Here is a 20,399-nt window from a genome sequence, read left to right as displayed (position 1 = left end):
AACCTACCTTCCCAGGATCCGCTTGCAAGGCTTCTCCCCCCTTTCTGCAGCAGATCTAACCCCCTCTCTGTTCTCTTTGGCCATTCAATAGCAAAGTCCCCCCCCCCCGGAAAAGACCTTTTCCCCTCCCCCCCACTCCTTGCCCGGCCTCTCTAGGAAGCAGCTCGCTCCCTTTAACCCTTTCGGTGCTGCAGACGAAAGAATGGGAAGCGCTTCCTCCCCTCCTTTCCAGGAGGCGCTGCGTCCATACCCGGAGGGGCTTCAACCAGGCTGCCCTCAGCGACGACAGCCTCTCTAATGCAGCTGGACGGGGCTGCTCGCGAGTAACGCTGCACGAGGAGGGGGGGGGGGATCGTCGGTTGTTCACCCCTCTCAGAAAATGGCAGGGGTAAGCAGGGAGGGGAAAGAAGGGGAGGTGTTTCTTGATGCTCTCAATGACTGTGCTATGGAGCAGATGGTCTCAGAACCTACCAGGGGTGGGGCGATCCTGGATTTGGTCCTAAGTAATGCCCAAGACTTGGTGAGAGATGTAAAAGTGATTGCGCCGCTTGGGAGCAGTGACCATAATGTTATTGATTTCACCGTTTGTATAAATAGGGAGTTGTCCAAAAAGACCACCACAACCACGTTTAACTTTAAAAGGGGTAAATACACTGAGATGAGGAGGCATGTGAGGAAGAAACTGAAAGGAAAGGTACATACGGTCAAAACCCTTGAGAAAGCTTGGACGCTATTTAAAACTATAATCCTAGAAGCTCAGATAAAATACATACCACAAGTTAGGAAAGGCACAAACAGGCATAAGAAAAGGCCTGCGTGGTTAACAAATAAAGTAATGGAAGCTGTAAAAGGTAAGAAGGACTCCTTTAAGCGGTGGAAAACCAGTCCAAGTGAGATTAGTAAAAGGGAACACAGGCTGTGGCAAATCAAATGCAAGACTGTGATCAGGCAGGCAAAAAGGGACTATGAGGAGCATATTGCAAAAAACATAAAGACCAACAATAAAACTTTCTTCAAATATATTAGAAGTAGGAAACCAGCCAGGGAGGCAGTGGGGCCCTTGGATGACCATGGGGTAAAAGGATTACTGAAGGAGGATAGGGAAATGGCTGAAAAGCTAAATGAATTTTTTGCCTCCGTCTTCACTGTAGAAGACGAGAACTTTTTGCCCGCCCCAGAACCACTAATTTTGGAAGGGGTGTTGAAAGACCTGAGTCAGATTGAGGTGACAAATGAGGAGGTCCTACAACTGATAGATGGCATACATCCGAGAGTTCTGAAGGAACTCAAAGTTGAACTTGTGGATCTTCTAACAAAAATCTGTAATCTTTCATTGAAATCTGCCTCCATTCCTGAGGACTGGAAGGTAGCAAATGTCACCCCCATCTTTAAAAAAGGTTCCAGAGGAGATCCGGGAAACTACAGGCCAGTCAGTCTGACTTCAATACCGGGAAAGTTGGTAGAAACCATTATCAAGGACAGAATGAGTAGGCACATTGATGAACACGGGTTATTGAGGAAGACTCAGCATGGGTTCTGCAAGGGAAGATCTTGCCTCACTAACCTGTTGCATTTCTTTGAGGGGGTGAACAAACATGTGGACAAAGGAGACCCGATAGATGTTGTTTACCTTGACTTCCAGAAAGCTTTTGATAAAGTTCCTCATCAAAGGCTCCTTAGAAAGCTTGAGAATCATGGAGTAAAAGGACAGGTCCTCTTGTGGATCAAAAACTGGCTGAGTAATAGGAAGCAGAGAGTGAGTATAAATGGGCAGTCTTCGCAGTGGAGGACGGTAAGCAGTGGGGTGCCGCAGGGCTCGGTACTGGGTCCCATGCTTTTTAACTTGTTCATAAATGATTTAGAGTTCGGAGTGAGCAGTGAAGTGGCCAAGTTTGCGGATGACACTAAATTGTTCAGGGTGGTGAGAACCAGAGAGGATTGTGAGGAACTCCAAAGGGATCTGTTGAGGCTGGGTGAGTGGGCGTCAACGTGGCAGATGCGGTTCAATGTGGCCAAGTGCAAAGTAATGCACATTGGGGCTAAGAATCCCAGCTACAAATACAAGTTGATGGGGTGTGAACTGGCAGAGACTGATCAAGAGAGAGATCTTGGGGTCATGATAGATAACTCACTGAAAGTGTCAAGACAGTGTGCGTTTGCAATAAAAAAGGCCAATGCCATGCTGGGAATTATTAGGAAGGGAATTGAAAACAAATCAGCCAGTATCATAATGCCCCTGTATAAATCGATGGTGCGGTCTCATTTGGAGTACTGTGTGCAGTTCTGGTCGCCGCACCTCAAAAAGGATATTATAGCTTTAGAGAAGGTGCAGAGAAGGGCAACTAGAATGATTAAAGGGCTGGAGCACTTTCCCTATGAAGAAAGGTTGAAACGCTTGGGACTCTTTAGCTTGGAGAAACGTCGACTGCGGGGTGACATGATAGAGGTTTACAAGATAATGCATGGAATGGAGAAAGTAGAGAAAGAAGTACTTTTCTCCCTTTCTCACAATACAAGAACTCGTGGGCATTCGATGAAATTGCTGAGCAGACAGGTTAAGACGGATAAAAGGAAGTACTTCTTCACCCAAAGGGTGATTAACATGTGGAATTCACTGCCACAGGAGGTGGTGGCGGCCACAAGTATAGCCACCTTCAAGAGGGGTTTAGATAAAAATATGGAGCAGAGGTCCATCAGTGGCTATTAGCCACAGTGTATGGAGCACAGGTCCACCAGTGGCTATTAGCCACAGTGTATGTTTGTATATAACATTTTTTGCCACTGTGTGACACAGAGTGTTGGACTTGATGGGCCGTTGGCCTGATCCAACATGGCTTCTCTTATGTTCTTATGTGTGTGGGGCTGAGAGAGCTCTTCCAGAAGCGCCCTTTCAAGGACAACTCTTGGGAGAGCTATGGCTGACCCAAGGCCATTTCTCTCTTTAAGTCACCTCGCCAAACCAAGCCAGCTGGCGGCTTGGAGAATGCATTTAAAGTTAAAGTTGCTTTCTTTCTACCTCTACCTCCCTCCATCTCCAGCTGCCTCCCCTTCCGGCATCTGGGGCAGGTATCCCTCCACAGTCCTCTGGTCCTGTGTGGGGCTTCCAGTGGTTTCAGGCTTGCATGGAAACGCTGTGCTCCTGCAACACTTTCCTGTTGTGTTCCTCAAAACCCGCCTGCCTAGGAGCCCGCTCCCTCTCCCTGCCCCAGGGGGGTGTTTCCTTTTTTCGGTTAAAACAATTTTATTGGTAACATATGGTAATAAATCTATTTCTTACATCTTTAAAAACTTCTTTTACCTACCCTATATATTACTTTCTACCCCCCCCCCCCGTTACTTGACCCCCGCCGGTGTTATTTACTTAAAATGCAAATATTTAAAGGTACTCTTAACTATTAAAACAAAAATTTATATTCTTTTTTTTAAACTTAATCGTTATCAAAAATTGTCCAATGTCCTTTTATTTTCCACTCTTTTTCTACATATCTTCTAAACTTTTTCCACTCCGTCTTAAAAACTTCTAAATCATAGTCTCTTAATATTCTTGTTAATTTGTCCATTTCACTCCATGTCATAACTTTTATAATCCAATCCCATTTCTCTGGTATTTTTTCTTGCTTCCACAACTGCGCATATAATTTGAAAACAAGTACCAAATTACAGTTCTATCTTCTTTTGGAAATTTTTCCATTTGTAATCCCAACAGAAAAGTCTCTGCAACTTTCTTGAATTCATATCCCAATATCTTAGAAATTTCTTGCTGAATCATCTGCCAATACTTTTTTGCTCTTTCACAAGTCCACCTTCATGTTTTTTACATTTCCAACATCTGTCTGGCATCTTATTGTTCATCTTTGCCAATTTTTTAGGAGTCATATACCATCTATACATCATTTTAAAACAATTCTCTTTAATACTATGACACGTCGAAAGCTTCATAGACCCGAGGGGGGGTGTTTCCTGTTGGGAGTCTGCCCTGTTGGATTTCTCACCTTCCACTTGAGAAATCCCTGGAGATTTGGCCCCTTTCTCTTTCCTCGGAGGCTTTGGAGGATATACAAGTGGCTTTTTCCAGGCGGGGGGAGAGGGGGAGATCTGACTTCACTGATCTGACCCCTGACCTCACTGATTTCTGCTTCAACTTTTGGCAGGAGGAGATGATGATGATATTGGATTTATATCCTGCCTTTCACTCTGAATCTCAGAGTCTTGGAGCAGCTCTTTTGTTGTTGTTGTTCAGTCGCACAGTGGAGTCCGACTCTTTGCGACCCCATGGACAAAGTCACGCCAGGCCCTCCTGTCTTCCACCATCCTCCAAAATCTGCTCAAATTTGTGTTTATTACATCGGTAACGCTGTCCAGCCATCTCATCTTTTGCTGTCCCCTTCTTCTTTTGCCTTCTGTTTTTCCCAGCATCAGGGTCTTCTCCAGGGAGTGCTCCCTTCTCATTTGGTGGCCAAAGTATTTGAACTTCAGCATCCTACCTTCCAGGGAACAGTCTGGGTTGATTTCCCTTAGGACTGACTGATTTGATCTTCTTGCAGTCCAAGGGACTCTCAAGATTCTTCTCCAGCACCATATCTCAAAAGCATCTATTCTTCTGCGCTCAGCCTTCCTTATGGTCCAGCTCTCACAGCCATACATTACTACTGGGAATACTATCGCTTTGACTATACAGACTTTTGTTGGCAGGGTGATGTCTCTACTTTTTATTATACTGCCTTACATTCCACGTTCATCTCCTTTACCTTCCTCCCCCACAACAGACACCCTGTGAGGTAGGTGAGGCTGAGAGAGCTCTCCCAGAAGCTGCCCTTTCAAGAACAGTTCTGCAAGAGCTATGACTAACCGAAGGCCATTCCAGCAGCTGCAAGTGGAAGAGTGGGGAATCAATCCCAGCTCTCCCAAATAAGTGTACACAACAGGGGTGGCCAAACTGTGTCTCGGGAACCACATGTGGCTCTTTCACACATATTGTGTGGCTCTTGAAGCCCCCACCACTCCATCTGCCAACTTGGAGAAGGTATTTCTCTCTTTAAATCACCTCTCCAAGCCAGCCTAGAGCCTGGAGAATGCATTTAAAGCTAAAGTTGCTTTCTTTCTACCTCTCCCTCCTTCCATCTATTTGCCTTCCTTCTTGCCTGCTCTCAAACATCTGATGTTTATGTCTTGCAGCTCTCAAGCATCTCACACATTCATGTCTTGTAGCTCTCAAACATCTGATGTTTATTTTATGTGGCTCTTACATTACGCAACTTTGGCCACCCCTGGTCTGCACAATTAATCACTACACCAAACTGGCTCTCACCAAACTGAGATGCATGGGTACTGGGTACCAGCATATGCCGGGGGGGAGGGGTTCATTCTGCCCAGTCCTGAAAGGGAATTGGTGGCAAGCCCTGACCCAGTGGCAGAGCATCTTTTTGGCCTGCAGAAGGGCCCGGTCTGAGCTCCCAACATCTCTGGACCAGGCAATAGGTGATGGGAAAGACTTCAGACTGAGGCCTCAGAGAGCCACTGCCAGTCTGAGTAGGCAAGACTGACCTTGATGGACTGATGGTCTGATAAGATTCAGTAGGAGGCAGCTTCGTTTATATGAGTACTGGTATACTCATACGTTTATATGAGTACTGGTATTCCCCATCCCCCATAAAAGTACTCTTTTTTTAGATGTTCCCCTTTTGCATGGGGACACAGTTCTGTGCAGCTTAGTTGCAGGTGATGCCAGTTGTTGTGCAGCATCAGGATCAAAGGGAAGCTTTTTTCTGTGGATCTGGCAGGATGGCAAAAGTGTGAGAATCGGCCCGCTCGCTAGATTTCCTGTGGATCCTATTTCAGAAGCAGGGTCCCGTGATATTCGATTTAGGGATAGCTCATGAGACTTCTTTCTGTGGCAGGGGTGGCCAACTGTTGCTTGGGAGCCACATGTGGCTCTTTCACAAACATTGTGTGGCTCTTGAAGCCCCCAACACCCTGTTGGCCACCTTGGAGAAGGCATATGTCTGTTTAAGTCACTTCTCCAAGGAAGCCCACCAGTGGCTTGGAGAATGCATTTAAATTTAAAGTTGCTTTTTTTCCACCTCTCCCTCCATCTATTTTCCTTCCTTCCTCCCTTCCTCCCTTCCTCCCTCCCTCCCTCCCTCCCTCCCTCCCTTCCTTCCTTCCTTCCTTCCTTCCTTCCTTCCTTCCTTCCTTCCTTCCTTCCTTCCTTCCTTCCTTCCTTCCTCCCTCCCTCCCTCCCTCCCTCCCTCCCTCCCTCCCTCCTTCCTTCCTTCCTTCCTTCCTTCCTTCCTTCCTTCCTTCCTTCCTTCCTTCCTTCCTTCCTTCCTTCCTTCCTTCCTTCCTTCCTTCCGTCTTACAGCTCTCAGACATCTGACGTTTATTCTATGTGGCTCTTACATCAAGCAAGTTTGGCCAACCCTATTCTGTGGGAATCTACTTCTCTGGGCACTGTCTTGGCCTGCTGTTTAGCCAGGATCAGGTCCGTATCTCTGGGTGTAATTTCCAGCCAGCCAACACAAATAGTGCATTCACACTACACTAAATAATTCTGCATCTGGATTTTTACTATGTAAGAATAGCAGAAATTCGGATGTAAAATGCATTATTTAGTGTAGTGTGACTGCAACAGATTAGTCATAGAATCATAGAATCATTGAGTTGGAAGGGATCTCTAGGGTCATCTAGTCCAACCCCCTGCACAATGCAGGAAACTCACAAACACCTCCCCTTAAATTCACAGGATCTTCATTGCTGTCAGATGGCCATCTAGCCTCTGTTGAAAAACCTCCAAGGAAAGAGAGCCCACCACCTCCCGAGGAAGTCTGTTCCACTGAGGAACCATTCTAACGGTCAGGAAGTTCTTCCTAATGTTGAGTTGGAAACTCTTTTGATTTAATTTCAACCTATTGGTTCTGGTGCTACCTTCTGGGGCCACAGAAAACAATTCCACACCGTCCTCTATATGACAGTCCTTCAAGTACTTGAAGATGGTGATCCTATCACCTCTCAGCTGCCTCCTCTCCAGGCTAAACATACCCAGCTCCTTCAACCTTTCATAGGACTTGGTCTCCGAGTCCAGACCCCTCACCATCTTTGTCGCCCTCTTCTGGACCCTTTCCAGCTTGTCTATATCCTTCTTAAAATGTGGTCCATGGCTTTTCTGTCAGGAACACATTTGAGTAATCCAAACAGAGTAGGAAATGGTGCTTCTTTGTTGTTCTTATTAAATTCCACACTGTTCAGAGGCCCCCTTCCCCAGTACTTCAGGACCAAAAAGCTTCTTCAGCAGTGACAAATGTAAAATGGTAAAAATTTTAAAAGCCGTTAGGACAAACATACTGTGTGCCAGTAGAGGGCACTACAGGATTGCTTTTTACAATCCTGCTTCATACAAAGCGAATTTCCATTGAGCCCCGGTTGAGTGATTGAAGCTGCTGCAGCAGATCGCTGAGCGCGAGGCTGTCCTGCGGAGAGAGAGGGACTAGGGTTGCCAATCCCCAGGTGGGGGCAGGGGATTCCCGGGTTTGGAGGCCCCCCCCCCCGCTTTAGGGTCATCAGAAAGCTGGCAGGGGGGGGAATGTCTGCTGGGCAGGGCACTCCATTATTCTCTAAGGAGACTAATTCACAGAGTATAATGGAGAATTGATCTGCGGGTATCTGGGGCTCCGGGGGGGGGGCTGTGTTTTGAGGTAGAAGCACCAAATTTTCAGCATAGCATCCAGTGCCTCTCCTCAAAACACCCCCCAAGTTTCAAAAAGATTGGACCAGGGGGCTCAATTCCATGAGCCCCCAAACAAGGTGACCCTATCCATTATTTCCAATGGAGGGAAGGCATTTAAAAGATGTGTGGTCCCTTTAAATGTGATGGCTAGAACTCCCTTTGGAGTTCAATTATGTTTGTCACAACCTTGCTCCTGGCTCCACCCCCAAAGTCCCCAGATATTTCTTGAATTGGACTTGGCAACCCTAAGAAGGACTCAGCCCATAAAGGGCTTTGTATGGCATAGCTCGTACCTTAGATTGAGCCTGGTAACTGATGGCAACCAATGGAATGACTGGGAGTAGAATCATAGTTAGAAGGGACCTCCAGGATTATCTAGTTCAACCCCCTGCACAATGCAGGAATTTCATAAATACCTCCATCTCACCCCACCCCACTCCCAGTGACTTTTGCTCCATGCCTAGGAATGGGGGAGAAAACCCAACAAATAAAAACAAAACCTCCATATTCCCTAACCTAGAGAAAAATTGTCTCCTACCCCAAAATGGTGACCAGCATTTCCCTGGGCATGTAAGAAAGAAGAAGAAGATAGTGGCTTTATATCCCGCCTTCCACTCCGAAGAGTCTCAGAGCGGCTCACAATCTCCTTTATATCCCTCCCCCAAAACAGACACTCTGTGAGGTGGGTGGGGCTGGAGAGAGCTCTCCCAGAAGCTGCCCCCTTTCAAGGACAACCTCTGCCAGATCTATTGCTGACCCAAGGCCATTCTAGCAGGTGCAAGTGGAGGAGTGGGGAATCAAACCCGGTTCTCCCAGATAAGAGTCCGCACACTTAACCACTACACCAAACTGGCTCTGTAATGAATGGAGGGAGGTGTCCAGTGGAGTGCCACAGGGCTCAGTTTTTGACCTGATATTTTTCAATATTTTTATCAATGATCTGGATGAGGGTGTGGAGGAGCTACTCATTAAATTTGCAGATAACACCGAATTGGGAGGAGCAGCAAATACACCAGAAGATAGAGCTAGAATTCAACTAGGTCTGAACACGCTGGAAAAGTAAGCAGAAGTGAACAAGATGCAATTTAACAAGGATAAGTGCCTAGTTTTACATTTACAACAATGAGAAACTCACATCCTGGATGGGTGACTTCTGGGTAGCAGTGTGTGAGAACAAGATCTTGGGGTATGGGTGAACCATAAGTTAAATATGAGCACCCAGTGTGATGCAGCAACAAAAAAACCTAATGCTGGACTCTGTTCTATTGTTAATATGTATCAACAGAGGCATAACATCCAGATCACAAGATGCCATAGCCCCACTGTACACTGCATTGGTCAGGCCACACCTGGAGTACTGTGTATAGTTCTAGAGGCCTCATTTTAAAGAGGATGTGGGCAGAATGGAGCAGGTGTAGAGAGCAACGAGGATGATCAGGGGCCTGGAGACCAAGCCCTAGAAGGAAAGGCCGAGGGACTTGGGAATGTTCCATCTGGAGAAGAGGAGGTTGAGGGGAGGGACATGATTGCTCTCGTGAAGTATTTGAAGGGCTGTCACTTAGAGGAGGGCAGGGAGCTGTTCCTGTTGGCAGCAGAGGAGAGGATTTGTAATAATAGGTTTAAATTAAGGTTGGGAAAGTATCAGCTGGCTATTAGGGGAAGAACTATTACTTGAAGAGCTGTTCAACGGCAGAATCAGCTATGGAGGGAAGTGGTGAGCTCCCCCTCACTGGCAGCTGGACAAACCCTTGCCAGGGATGCTCTAGGCTGATCCTGCATTGAGCAGGGAAATGGACTATATCACGGGTGGCCAACGGTAGCTCTCCAGATGTTTTTTGCCTACAACTCCCATCAGCCCCAGCCAGCATGGCCAATGGCTGGGGCTGATGGGAGTTGTAGGCAAAAAAAACATCTGGAGAGCTACCATTGGCCACCCCTGGACTAGATCGCCTTTATGGCCCCTTCCAAATCTATGGTTCTATGAACTCCATTTCATCCAGTCAGCACCAAGCTCCATTCTGATTGGTATTCATCACCTAATAGAAAGCAGGGCTTTTGAACCTGTTCTGCTCAGGCAACTCTTCCACCCTTCTTATAGAATCATAGAGTTGGAAGGGAGCTCCAGGGTCATCTAGTCCAACCCCCTGCACAATGCAGGAAACTCACAAATGCCTCCTCCTAAATTCACGGGATCTTCATTGCTGTCAGATGGCCACCTAGCCTCTGTTTAAAAGCCTCCAAGGAAGGAGAGCCCACCACCTCCTGAGGAAGTCTGTTCCACTGAGGAACTGCTCTAACGGTCAGAAAGTTCTTCCTAATGTTAAGCTGGAAACTCTTTTGATTTAATTTCAACCCATTAGTTCTGGTCCCACCTTCTGGAGCCACAGAGAACAATTTCGCACCATCCTTTATATGACAGCCCTTCAAGTATTTGAAGATGGTGATCACATCACCTTTCAGCCGCCTCCTCCCCAGGCTAAACATGCCCAGCTCCTTCAACCTTTCTTCATAGGACTTTGTCTCCAGAACCCTCACCATCTTCGTGGCCCTCCTCTGGACCCGTTCCAGCATATCTATATCCTTCTTAAAATGTGGTGCCCAAAACTGAACACAATACTCCAGGTGAGGTCCATGTGGCTTTCTCTCCTAAGCCTCCCACAACCATTCCTAAAATCGCCTTGGTGCTGAGGTTACATTTTCTGAACCACTGAGCACTTTGGGAGCCTTTTCTCTGGTGTGGAGCCTGGGGAGACTGTGTGGTGGAGTGGTCAGAGGGCTGGGAGAGGATGTGGGGGAGCCGCTTTCAAATCCCTGACAGAGCTATAAAGCTTGTGGTTGACTGGAGAGGAGAACAAGATACGTCCCCCTGAGCTCTTCGGCTGAGATGGGATTTTAAAAGTACTAAATAAATGAAATCCACTTCTAAAGCAATATTACAGTCCTTGTGGTGCCATGGGAAGGGTGTGTGAGTGTGAAGAGAAGACTGTTTCCATTTTGGGATCACCCTCTCCCAGCCGATGGATTGACCAAGGGGCAGTTCCTTCTGGCAGACAGTCTCACTGAGGACTAGTAGCTTGGAAAGTGACTTTTGAACCTATTCTGTTCAGCTATGGAGGGAAGTGGTGAGCTCCCCTTCACTTCTTTAAGTAGCAGCTGGACAAACGCTTGTCAGGAATGCCTTGGATGGCCTTTCCAAGGGCCAAGCAACGCCACATATGCCCACCTCACCCCCAAATAGGGTTGCCAGACCCCTTGGAGGAGGTAGGGGTCCGCTTCCATCCTGCCCCCCCCCGCCATGTTCAGCTGACCTGCAGTTGGCCAGTATTAAGAAGGCTATGTCACAGGAAGTGACATCACACCAGCTACTTCCAGGTGACACTCTGGTACTTGGGCAAAAACGCAATGGTAGAAGCCAGTTTTACCATACAGCTTTTGCCCAGATAACAGATAATAGAATATTAATAGAGTTGGAAGGATCTCTGGGGTCATCTAGTCCAACCCCCTGCACAATGCAGGAAATTCACAAGTAGCTCCTCCCCCCCACACCCAGCGATCCATGCTCCAAGCCCAGAAGATGGCAAAAAACAAAAAAACCCTCTCCAGGATCCCTGGCCAAACTGGCCAGGAGAAAAATTGCTGTCTGGCCCCAAAGTGGGGAACAGCATTTCCCTGGGCATGTAAGAACGGGCCATGAGAAATAACCACTGATGCAACCCATGTTCCCTCTAAGCTGTGGAGCCTTGTGAGCAAAAATTCTACTTTGTGAGCTACCGGTATTAAAGTTGTTAGCGACTGCATCAATTAGTGTGCTCGGGGGACATCCTTCCTGAGCAGGCTGAGCTAAGACAAAAATGTGTGAGCCAGAAGTTAAAAAGCTGTGAGCCAGCTCACATGAACTCAGCTTAGAGGGAACACTGGATGCAACCCTTCCTGCCCTTCCTTCAGCCTAAATTCACAGAATCAGCATTGCTGTCAGATGGCCATCTAGCCTGTCTAAAAACCTCCAAAAGAGAGTCCATGACCTTCCAAGGAGAAAGCCAGTTCCACTGAGGAACCACTCTGTCAGGAAGTTCTTCCTAATGTTTAGTCAGAACTCTTTTGATTTTTCAACCTGCTGGTTCTAGTCCAACCTCAGGCAACAGAAAATGACTCTGCTCTGCACCTTCCTCTATATGACAGCCCTTCAAGTAATCTCTCCAGGCTAAACATCCCCAGCTTCTTCAACCTTTCCTCATAGGACTTGGCCTCCAGACCTCTCACCATCTTCGTTGCCCTCCTCTGGACATGTCCCAGCTTTTCTATAACCAGGGCTTTTTCTGTGGAAAAAGAGGTGCTGGACCTCTCAAAAGGGAAATGAAAGAGAAACACACAGGATTCTTTGAAACAGCATTATTTTAATGCATTACAGACTTACCTTTACATTAAAGCAGTTTCCAAGCTTCAGACAAAGCAGCCAAGACAACTTCCTCAGCTCTTTTCAGGTCTTGCTTTTGGTGCCTAGCACTGAATTATGACCTTGAAGCAACCATGTTTTAACATACTTTGTTGGATCAAAAACTGTTGTGCTCCCCTGGTGCCCCTCATGAACTTTTAGACATTTTTTTTAGAATTTTGTTTCCACAAAGGGGTTTCAGAACTCTATTCCAGTACATTCCCGCAGAAAAAAAGCCCTGTCTATATCCTTCCTAAATTGTGGTGTGCAAAACGGAATACTATACTCTACATGAGGTCTAATCAGAGCAGAATAAATCGCTATTATCACTTTGCTTGATCTGGACAGTTTGGTGTAGTTAAGTGTGCAGACTCTAATCTAGGAGAACCGGGTTTGATTCCCCACTCCTCCACTTGCAGCTGCTGGAATGGCCTTGGGTTAACCATAGCTCTCATAGGAGTTGTCCTTGAAAGGGCAGCTGCTGTGAGTCCTCTCAGCCCCACCCACCTCACAAGGATGTCTGTTGTGGGGGAGGAAGATAAAGGAGATTGTGAGCCACTCTGAGATTCTGAGTGGAGGGTGGCATATAAATCTAATATAATAATCATAATCTGTGTATTTAGCCCAAAATCACATTTGGCTTTTTAGCCACCGCATCACACTGCTGACTTATGTTGTGTACAGTCCACTAAGACCCCTAGATCCTTTTGTACATACTACTGGCCAGGGCTTTTTTTGTAGCAGGAACGCCTTTGCATATTAAGCTATACCTCCCTGATGCAGCCAATCCTCCAAGAGCTTACAGGGCTCTTCTTACAAGGCCTACTGTAAGCTCTGAGAGGATTGGCTGCATTAGGGAGGTGTAGCCTAATATGCAAAGTAGTTCCTGCTACAAAAAAAGCCCTGCTATTGCCAAGACAGGTCCCCCTCATCCTATCATTATGGATTTTTCCTACCTAAATGCAGAACTTTACATTTATCCTAGTTAAAATTCATTTTGTTTTAGCTGTTTTCCAACCTGTTATGATCATCTTGTATCCTGTCTGTCTTCTATTGTACTTGCTACCCCCTCCTGATTTTGTATCGTTTTCAAATTTCATAAGCTTGAAAGAAGTCGCTAGCATGATGTCTGTTCTTGTGCTTCGCTAGCAACATGGCTGAGGCTGCCTTCTTTCTATTGGAAAGTCCCCCCCCTCCATTCCTCTGCCATTCTTGAATTCCCATCTCCCACCTCTTGCTTACAACATTTTTGGCCAGCCATCTAGGGTTGCCAAGTCCTGGTTGGAAAATACCTGAAGATTTGGGGGATGGAATCTAGAGATGGGTGGGTTTGCGGAGGAGTGTAACCTCAGCAGGATGTAATGCCTGGAGTCCACCCTGCAAAGCAGCCATTTTCCTGCAAGGGAACTGATCTCTCTCACCTGAAGATATTGGATTTATATCCCACCCTATACTCTGAGTCTCAGAGTAGTCACAGTCTCCTTTACCTTCCCCCCGCCCCCCACAACAAACACCCTGTGACAGAGGTGGTGCTGAGAGAACTCTTTACAGCAGCTGCCCTTTCAAGGACAACTCCTGTGAGAGCGACGGCTGACCCAAGGCCATTCCAGCAGCTGCAAGTGGAGGACTGGGGAATCAAACCCGGTTCTCCCAGATAAGAGTCTACACCAAACTGGCTCTCCACTACATTAAACCTGAAGATCAGTTGTAATTCTGGGAGATCTCTAGGCCCCACTTTGTGAGGCAATCTTTTGTGAGCCGCACCTTAAACCTCCAGAATCCTTCGCCTGACTGCTTTTGGAGGGTTCCTTGTGCAACTCCCCCCCCCTCCAAGAAAACACTGCTGTTTCAGATGCACCCCCATGCAAAAATACAGCAGGCTTTCTGTTCCTGGAGTCATGCGGGGAAGAGAGGCCTCTTCCCTCTCTGCTACTCTTCTTCCCTTGTGTTCCTGCCAAGGCTTTTCTTATTCCAGGGCAGGGATTTCTCTCACACAGGGGTTCTTAACCCTTTCTGTGCCATGGATCCCTTTGGCATAAACTATGGACTCAGAATAATGCTATTAAATGCATAAAATACAGAAGGATCACCAAGGAAACCAATTACATTAAGATACAGTTACCATGGAGCTTCATAGTACAGCATGGTAAGCTGCAGTACAAAGCTCTGCTCACAACATGAGTTTGATCCCGGCGGAAGCTGGGTTCAGGTAGCTGGCTCAAGGTTGACTTAGCCTTCCATCCATCCAAGGTCAGTAAAATGAATACCCAGCTTGCTGGTGGGGGGGGGGGAAGTGTAGATGACTGGGGAAGGCAATGACAAACCACCATTAAAAGTCTGCCGTGATGACATCGTGATGTGACTTCACCCCAGAGTTGGAAATGACTACCTTTACCTTTTTGCAGTTATCAAATATTTTTTAAATTATGATATAGTAATATATGTGCTTCTTTGTCAGAACATTACATAATAATTTGAACTTCAGTGAACTTGCCTGGTGTCTCCTCATAGCTCCTATGCCCAACTGTGTTACAAAAGACTGCATAGCCTTATGGCGAGGTAAAAATTCTTTCAACTGTCCAGTTTTACAGAATGTGAACAATGAAAATAACTCACTTCCTCCCACGTTGAAAAAGGAGGAGACTGGATTTATACCCCATCATTCACTTGGAGTCTCTCAGGGTGGTTTACAATCTCCTTTCCCCACAACAGACACCCTGTGAGGTACATGAGGCTGAGAGAGCTCTTTTGAGAACTGCTTTTGTGAGAACAGCTCTGAGAGGACTTGTGACTGACCCAAGGTCACACCAACAGCTGCAGGTGGAGGAGTGGGGAATCAGACCCAGTTCTCCCTGATTAGAGTCTGTGCTCTTAACCACTACACCAAGCTGGCTCAAACTACTGGAGATGGGGAAGACTGAAAGTCAATATACATGTTTGGGTCACCAGCATGAGAACACTCAACTTCACTGGTTCGGAGCTGAAAGATGACTAGGTAGAGTTGCCCAATAGTTGGCCAGCTATGTCACATGAGCATCTATGGAAAGGGAGACTGTGATCATGTACAATCTAGTGGCAGGTCTAATAACCACCCTAATTTCAAAGTCGTGATGAGTGTAAACGAAATTTCGAGATATCTACAACTGTAATGTGATATGGAAAAGTCTGTGATTTCACTTGCTGACAATTTCACAGGTACTGCTAATACGAATGTGGTTTGCTGCCTAGATTCATAACTGAAGCAAATGCTGCATTTGTTAGAGGTGAGTTAAAATAAATCTGTATCCCCCCCAACCCAAGTTCATGGATCCTATCCATAGGTATCTGCTATGCTTTATTCATCACAGGATTGGGAAAATAGGGGTTTTAGAGCTTTTTCAGTTTTGCAGATGTCAGGAGTTAGCTTGGCAGATATACTGACGGGAACCACTTGAAAGGCCCTTTTTGCATAACTACTTTTGGAGCATATCTGAGACTCCAATCACCTGGTCATTTGAAAAACAGCCTCCTCAGAAGGTTGCATCTCTTCCTCAGGGTCTTGCTATATGGTCAGTATTTCTGAGGTTCCTTCCCAGTGTGAATTCCCCAGTAATTTAAGGAGATATGGGCTTGTCTTGAGTCTTCTTCCACCCTCAGAACACATCCTTTCTTTTCTTCCCAGTGACATCTGTTTGATTTCTGTCGTCAGTTCGAATACTTCTATAATTTCTTCCAGGTTAGGGTAAGGATTCTGGGCGGATACAAACACTTTACAAGAGTTTACATCAGGGTTTCCCAAACTCCCCCCCCCCCCCAATGGCCTGGTTATTTTTACACTTCTCCTTCGTGGACCCACTAAAATTTAAAAATATAAAATGCTCTCATTCTGGGAAAACATGAAACAGCAGGGCATTTCAAGCTTCTCCCCCCACCCCACCTCGGTCTACTCAGATTAGCAATGACAAGAAAGGAAGGAAGGAGAGAGAGAGACAGAGAAAAATGGTGCTGAGCTAACTCAGCGCTAGGGCAGGCTGCCAGCACTTCGAAGGGACCGTGCCTGGAACAGGTGCATGGCTAATCCCTCCTCCACACTTCCTGGATGGGAAGGAAGTGTGGGGAAGGGATTAGCCACGCGCTCGTTCCAGGCACAGTCCCTTCGAAGTGCCAGCAGCCTGCCCTAGCGCTGAGTTAGCTCAACACCGTTTTCCTCACCGAGGAGGTGGCTGGCAGGGGAAGGGGGCGGGGGAGCTTTACAAAGCCTGAAATTTACCAGCAGTGGAGAAGGGAGGGAGAAGGAGGCAGGGGCGTGATGCCACCGGGGGGGGGGCGGCCAGGGGATGGGAGGCCCCAGGGGACGGGAGGCCCTGCGTGGCCCGGTGCCAGGTCCCAACCCTGCAATTGGGAAACACCGGTTTACATGGCTACAAAACTTTTTATGGTCCGTGGTTGTCTTTTTTGTGTGTGAAATAAGAGAAAAGCTCATTTCACAAGTGGTTATATGGTTTCTGCTTGGTTGGGTTCTTTGATGCTGTTGAAGATGGCCAGACTAACTGAATCTCTTCCCACCTTCTAAGCATTCAGAAGGATTCTCCCTGTGTGAGCTCATTGTGGTTTTTGAATATCATAGCTCTGAATGAATCTCTTTTCACAATCTGTGCATTCTCTTGATGTGGGTTCGTAGATCCTTTTGAAAAGTGATACTCCAGGTGAAGTTTCTCACATCTGTGGGTTTGTAGAAGCAGTTGAAGACTGTCTTTCTGATTGAATCTCAAAACAGCATGTGGGTTCATAGATGCTGTTGAAAAATTGTTAGTGTAACAAAATCGCTTTGCACATTCAGAACAATCAAAAGTTTTCTCCTGTATGGATTGTTAGGTGCTTTGTAAGACTACGTTTGCTATTGAATTTCTTTCCACACTCTGAACATTCAAAAGGTTTCTCCCCTGTGTGGGTTCTAAGATGCTGTACAAGATTGTTACTCTTACTGAATTTTTTTCCACACTCTGAGCATTCAAATGGTTTCACCCCTCGGTGGGTTCTTTGATGTTCTTGAAGATGGCTGCTCTGACTGAATTTCTTTCCACACTCTGAACATTCAAATGGTTTCTCCCCTGTGTGGGTTCTTATATGCCGTTGAAAACTGCTACTGTTATAGAATTGTTTCCCACAGTCTGAGCATTCAAAAGGATTCTCCCCTGTGTGGATTCTTTGATGTTCTTGAAGATGAGTGCTCTGATTGAATTTCCTTCCGCACTCTGAGCATTCAAACGGTCTCTCCCCTGTGTGGGTTCTTAGATGCCGGTGAAAACTGCTACTGTCACAGAATCGTTTTCCACACTCTGAGCATTCAAAGGGTTTCTCCCCTGTGTGAGTTGTTTGATGCTTTAGAAGATTATTACTCTTACTGAATTTTTTCCCACACTCTAAGCATTCAAAAGGTTTTGACCCTGTGTGGGTTCTTTGATGTTCTTGAAGATGGCCACGCTGACTGAATTTCTTTCCACACTCTGAGCATTCAAAAGGTTTCTCACCTGTGTGGACTCTTAGGTGCTGCTGAAGACTACATCTCTGATTGAATCTCTTTCCACACTGTAAGCATTCAAAAGGCTTCTCCCCTGAGTGGGTTCTCTGATGTCCTTGAAGATGGGTGCTCTGATTGAATCTCTTTCCACACTGTGAGCATTCAAATGGTTTCTCCCCCGTATGGGTTCTTAAATGCCGTTGAAAACTGGTACTGTAACAAAATCGCATTCCACACTCTAAGCATTCAAAAGGTTTCTCCCCTGTATGGATTCTTAGGTGCTGTTGAAGACCATGTATGTGATTGAATCTCTTTCCACACTCTGGGCATTCTAAAGGTTTCTCCCCTGTGTGGGTTCTTTCATGTTCTTTAAGATGACTCCTCTGACTGAATTTCTTTCTACATACTGAGCATTCAAAAGGTTTCTCCCCTGTGTGAGTTCTTTCATGCTGAAGAAGATTGTTACTCTTACTGCATTTCTTTCCACACTGTGAGCATTCAAAAGGTTTTTCCCCTGTGTGGATTCGTTGATGCAGTTGAAATTTGCCATTCTGACTGAATCTCTTTCCACACTCGGAGCACTCAAAAGCCTTTTCACTTTTGTGGATTCTTTGATGTTTTTGAAGATGGCTGCTCTGATTGAATTTCTTTTCACACTCTGAGCATTCAAAAGGTTTTTCCCCTGTGTGTATTCTTTGGTGCACAAGGAGCTGTGATCTGTATTTAAAGTACCTTCCACACTGAATGCATTCATATGCATTCATTTTAACGTTCCTTGGGAAATGTAGATTTCCCTGTCTTCCATCAGAGGATGTCATTCCACTCTCTGAACGGATCAATGGCTTCTCTACTGAGTGAATGCTTTGGTGTTTAATAAGGTCTGATTTCAGCAAGAAACTCTCACCACATTTTGAGTGGCTGTAATCTTTCTCTCCTGAATGTGTTTGCTGATGTTTAAGGAGCTCTGCTCTGCAAAGGAAGCTGTTTTCACACTCCAGGCAATGATAGGTCTTCTTTTCCCTGTGGATTCGGAAATGGAGATTATATTGGGTATGTTCTGAAAAGGTCATTCCACACTCCAAGCACTTGTACGTTTCTTCCACCATGTGAATTACTTCACAGAAATCGCCCCCTTGGGAAGGAATGAGTTGATCCCTCTTCTTGACTGTGTGGCTTCCTTTCTGCCTTTTGGGTCTGCCTTGATTCCTGAAGTTTCCTCTCAAGTCTTCATTCTTTACTTCCTCTGGCGACAGAAGGTGCAGTTCCTCATCATCCTCATTTCTCTGATCACCTTCTGTTGGAATAGAGAGATCCCATTAGCACCCACATAAGGAGGTCTGATTTGCACTTGAAATTCTATCCACATTCCAAGTCAGGAGTGTTAAACCTATGGCCCACAGACCAGAACTGGCCCACCCAGGGCTTTAATCCAGCTTGTAGCTCTCTTCTCCCTTCCTACCCCTCCCAGGCCTGTCCTCATCCTTCTAAGCTTGAGCTGCCACAGAGACCAGGGAGCAGAGGGCAAGGCTGCCGAACTTTGCAGCTTGTCTTCACTGGCTTCTCCTCCAGCAAAAAACTCCTTTTGGTCTCCACCGAAATATACTACAGCAGAAAAAAAAACTTGCAAAGAAAATGCAGAATGCATTTTCCATACCCAGAGTATCCTATTTGGGCCAAGAGACCATAATGGAAAATGCATTCTGCATTTTCTTTGCAAGCTTTTTTTTTGTGTTTCAGTGTATTTCAATGGAGTCCATGCAAGGCAACTGGCATTCTTGGCTCCCATAATCTCCAATTGCCCTTCAAGCCTCTGCCATCTCAAATCACTATGTAAAAAAAAAAACCCTGAGACCCTGGTGTTTATATTTATTATATAGTATATTATTATTTAGTATATATATATTTATTATTATATTATTATTATTATTAATTATTATTATTATTATTATTATATTATTATTATTATTTAGTATATATTTATTGTATATACTAGAAATAAGGCCCATTGTGGAGAAAAATATAATGGGCTCTAGAAAGAGGCTGTGCGTGAGTGCCCCCCCGCCAGTGAAGGCATTCACTCCCCCACCCCCACCTCAAGGGGAGTTAACCTCTGCCTTCCAGAGAGCAACTGTAATTCTGAGTGACTTCCGGCCCCCAACTAGAGATGGTTGAAATATACAGGCTTTGGTGTGAATATGGCTAAGAAAATAATCACTGAAGAAAGAAAAGCTGGACGCAATACTATGTATGTACAATTCCTATACACCTGTAAAGCGCAGTACAAATGTAACTATTTATAACAATCATATAGCACCCAACATTTTTATGGTTTTATGAATATGTTAGCCGCCCTGAGCCTGTTTTGGCGGGGAGGGTGGGATATAAACTGAATAAATAAATATTGCCACAGGAAGGTTGGTGAAAATCACTTTGCTTCCCAATTGGTTAGTGTATGAGCTCCCTTGATGTAGCCAATCTTCCAAGAGTTTACAGGGCTCTTCTTACAGGGCCTACTGTAAGCTCTTGGAGGACTGGCTACATCAAGGGAGCGTGGCCCAACATGCGAAGGAGTTCCTGCTACAAAAAAAAGTCCTGGACCAGTATAACTAGAGAGTCCCCCCCCACCCCCACAAGGCAGCAGCTGCCTATGGCTTCATCTTAGCAGAAATGTATCAAAGTTATCCCTCAGTCCATCCAATTTGTAGCAGGTTTGGGCTCCCAGCCTGTTCCCCCAACTGTATGGT

At 45.9% G+C, this 20,399-nt stretch overlaps 1 protein-coding gene across 2 annotated transcripts in view; it reads right to left on the bottom strand.

Moving 5' to 3' along the window:
- Window positions 1–20,399, bottom strand: part of LOC132571219 (zinc finger protein 420-like) — a 127,013-nt gene that overhangs the window by 62,514 nt on the left and 44,100 nt on the right. For both annotated transcript variants that reach the window (XM_060237940.1, XM_060237941.1), the window contains one exon: window positions 17,666–18,949. In XM_060237940.1, coding sequence (XP_060093923.1) covers window positions 17,666–18,949 — 1,284 coding nt within the window. The remainder of the gene's footprint in view (window positions 1–17,665; window positions 18,950–20,399) is intronic.

Source organism: Heteronotia binoei, chromosome 5 (genome assembly GCF_032191835.1).
Source record: "Heteronotia binoei isolate CCM8104 ecotype False Entrance Well chromosome 5, APGP_CSIRO_Hbin_v1, whole genome shotgun sequence".
NCBI lineage: Eukaryota > Metazoa > Chordata > Lepidosauria > Squamata > Gekkonidae > Heteronotia > Heteronotia binoei.
The sequence above is the reverse complement of the archived record's forward strand: the minus strand, read 5'-3'. Positions and strand labels throughout refer to the sequence as shown.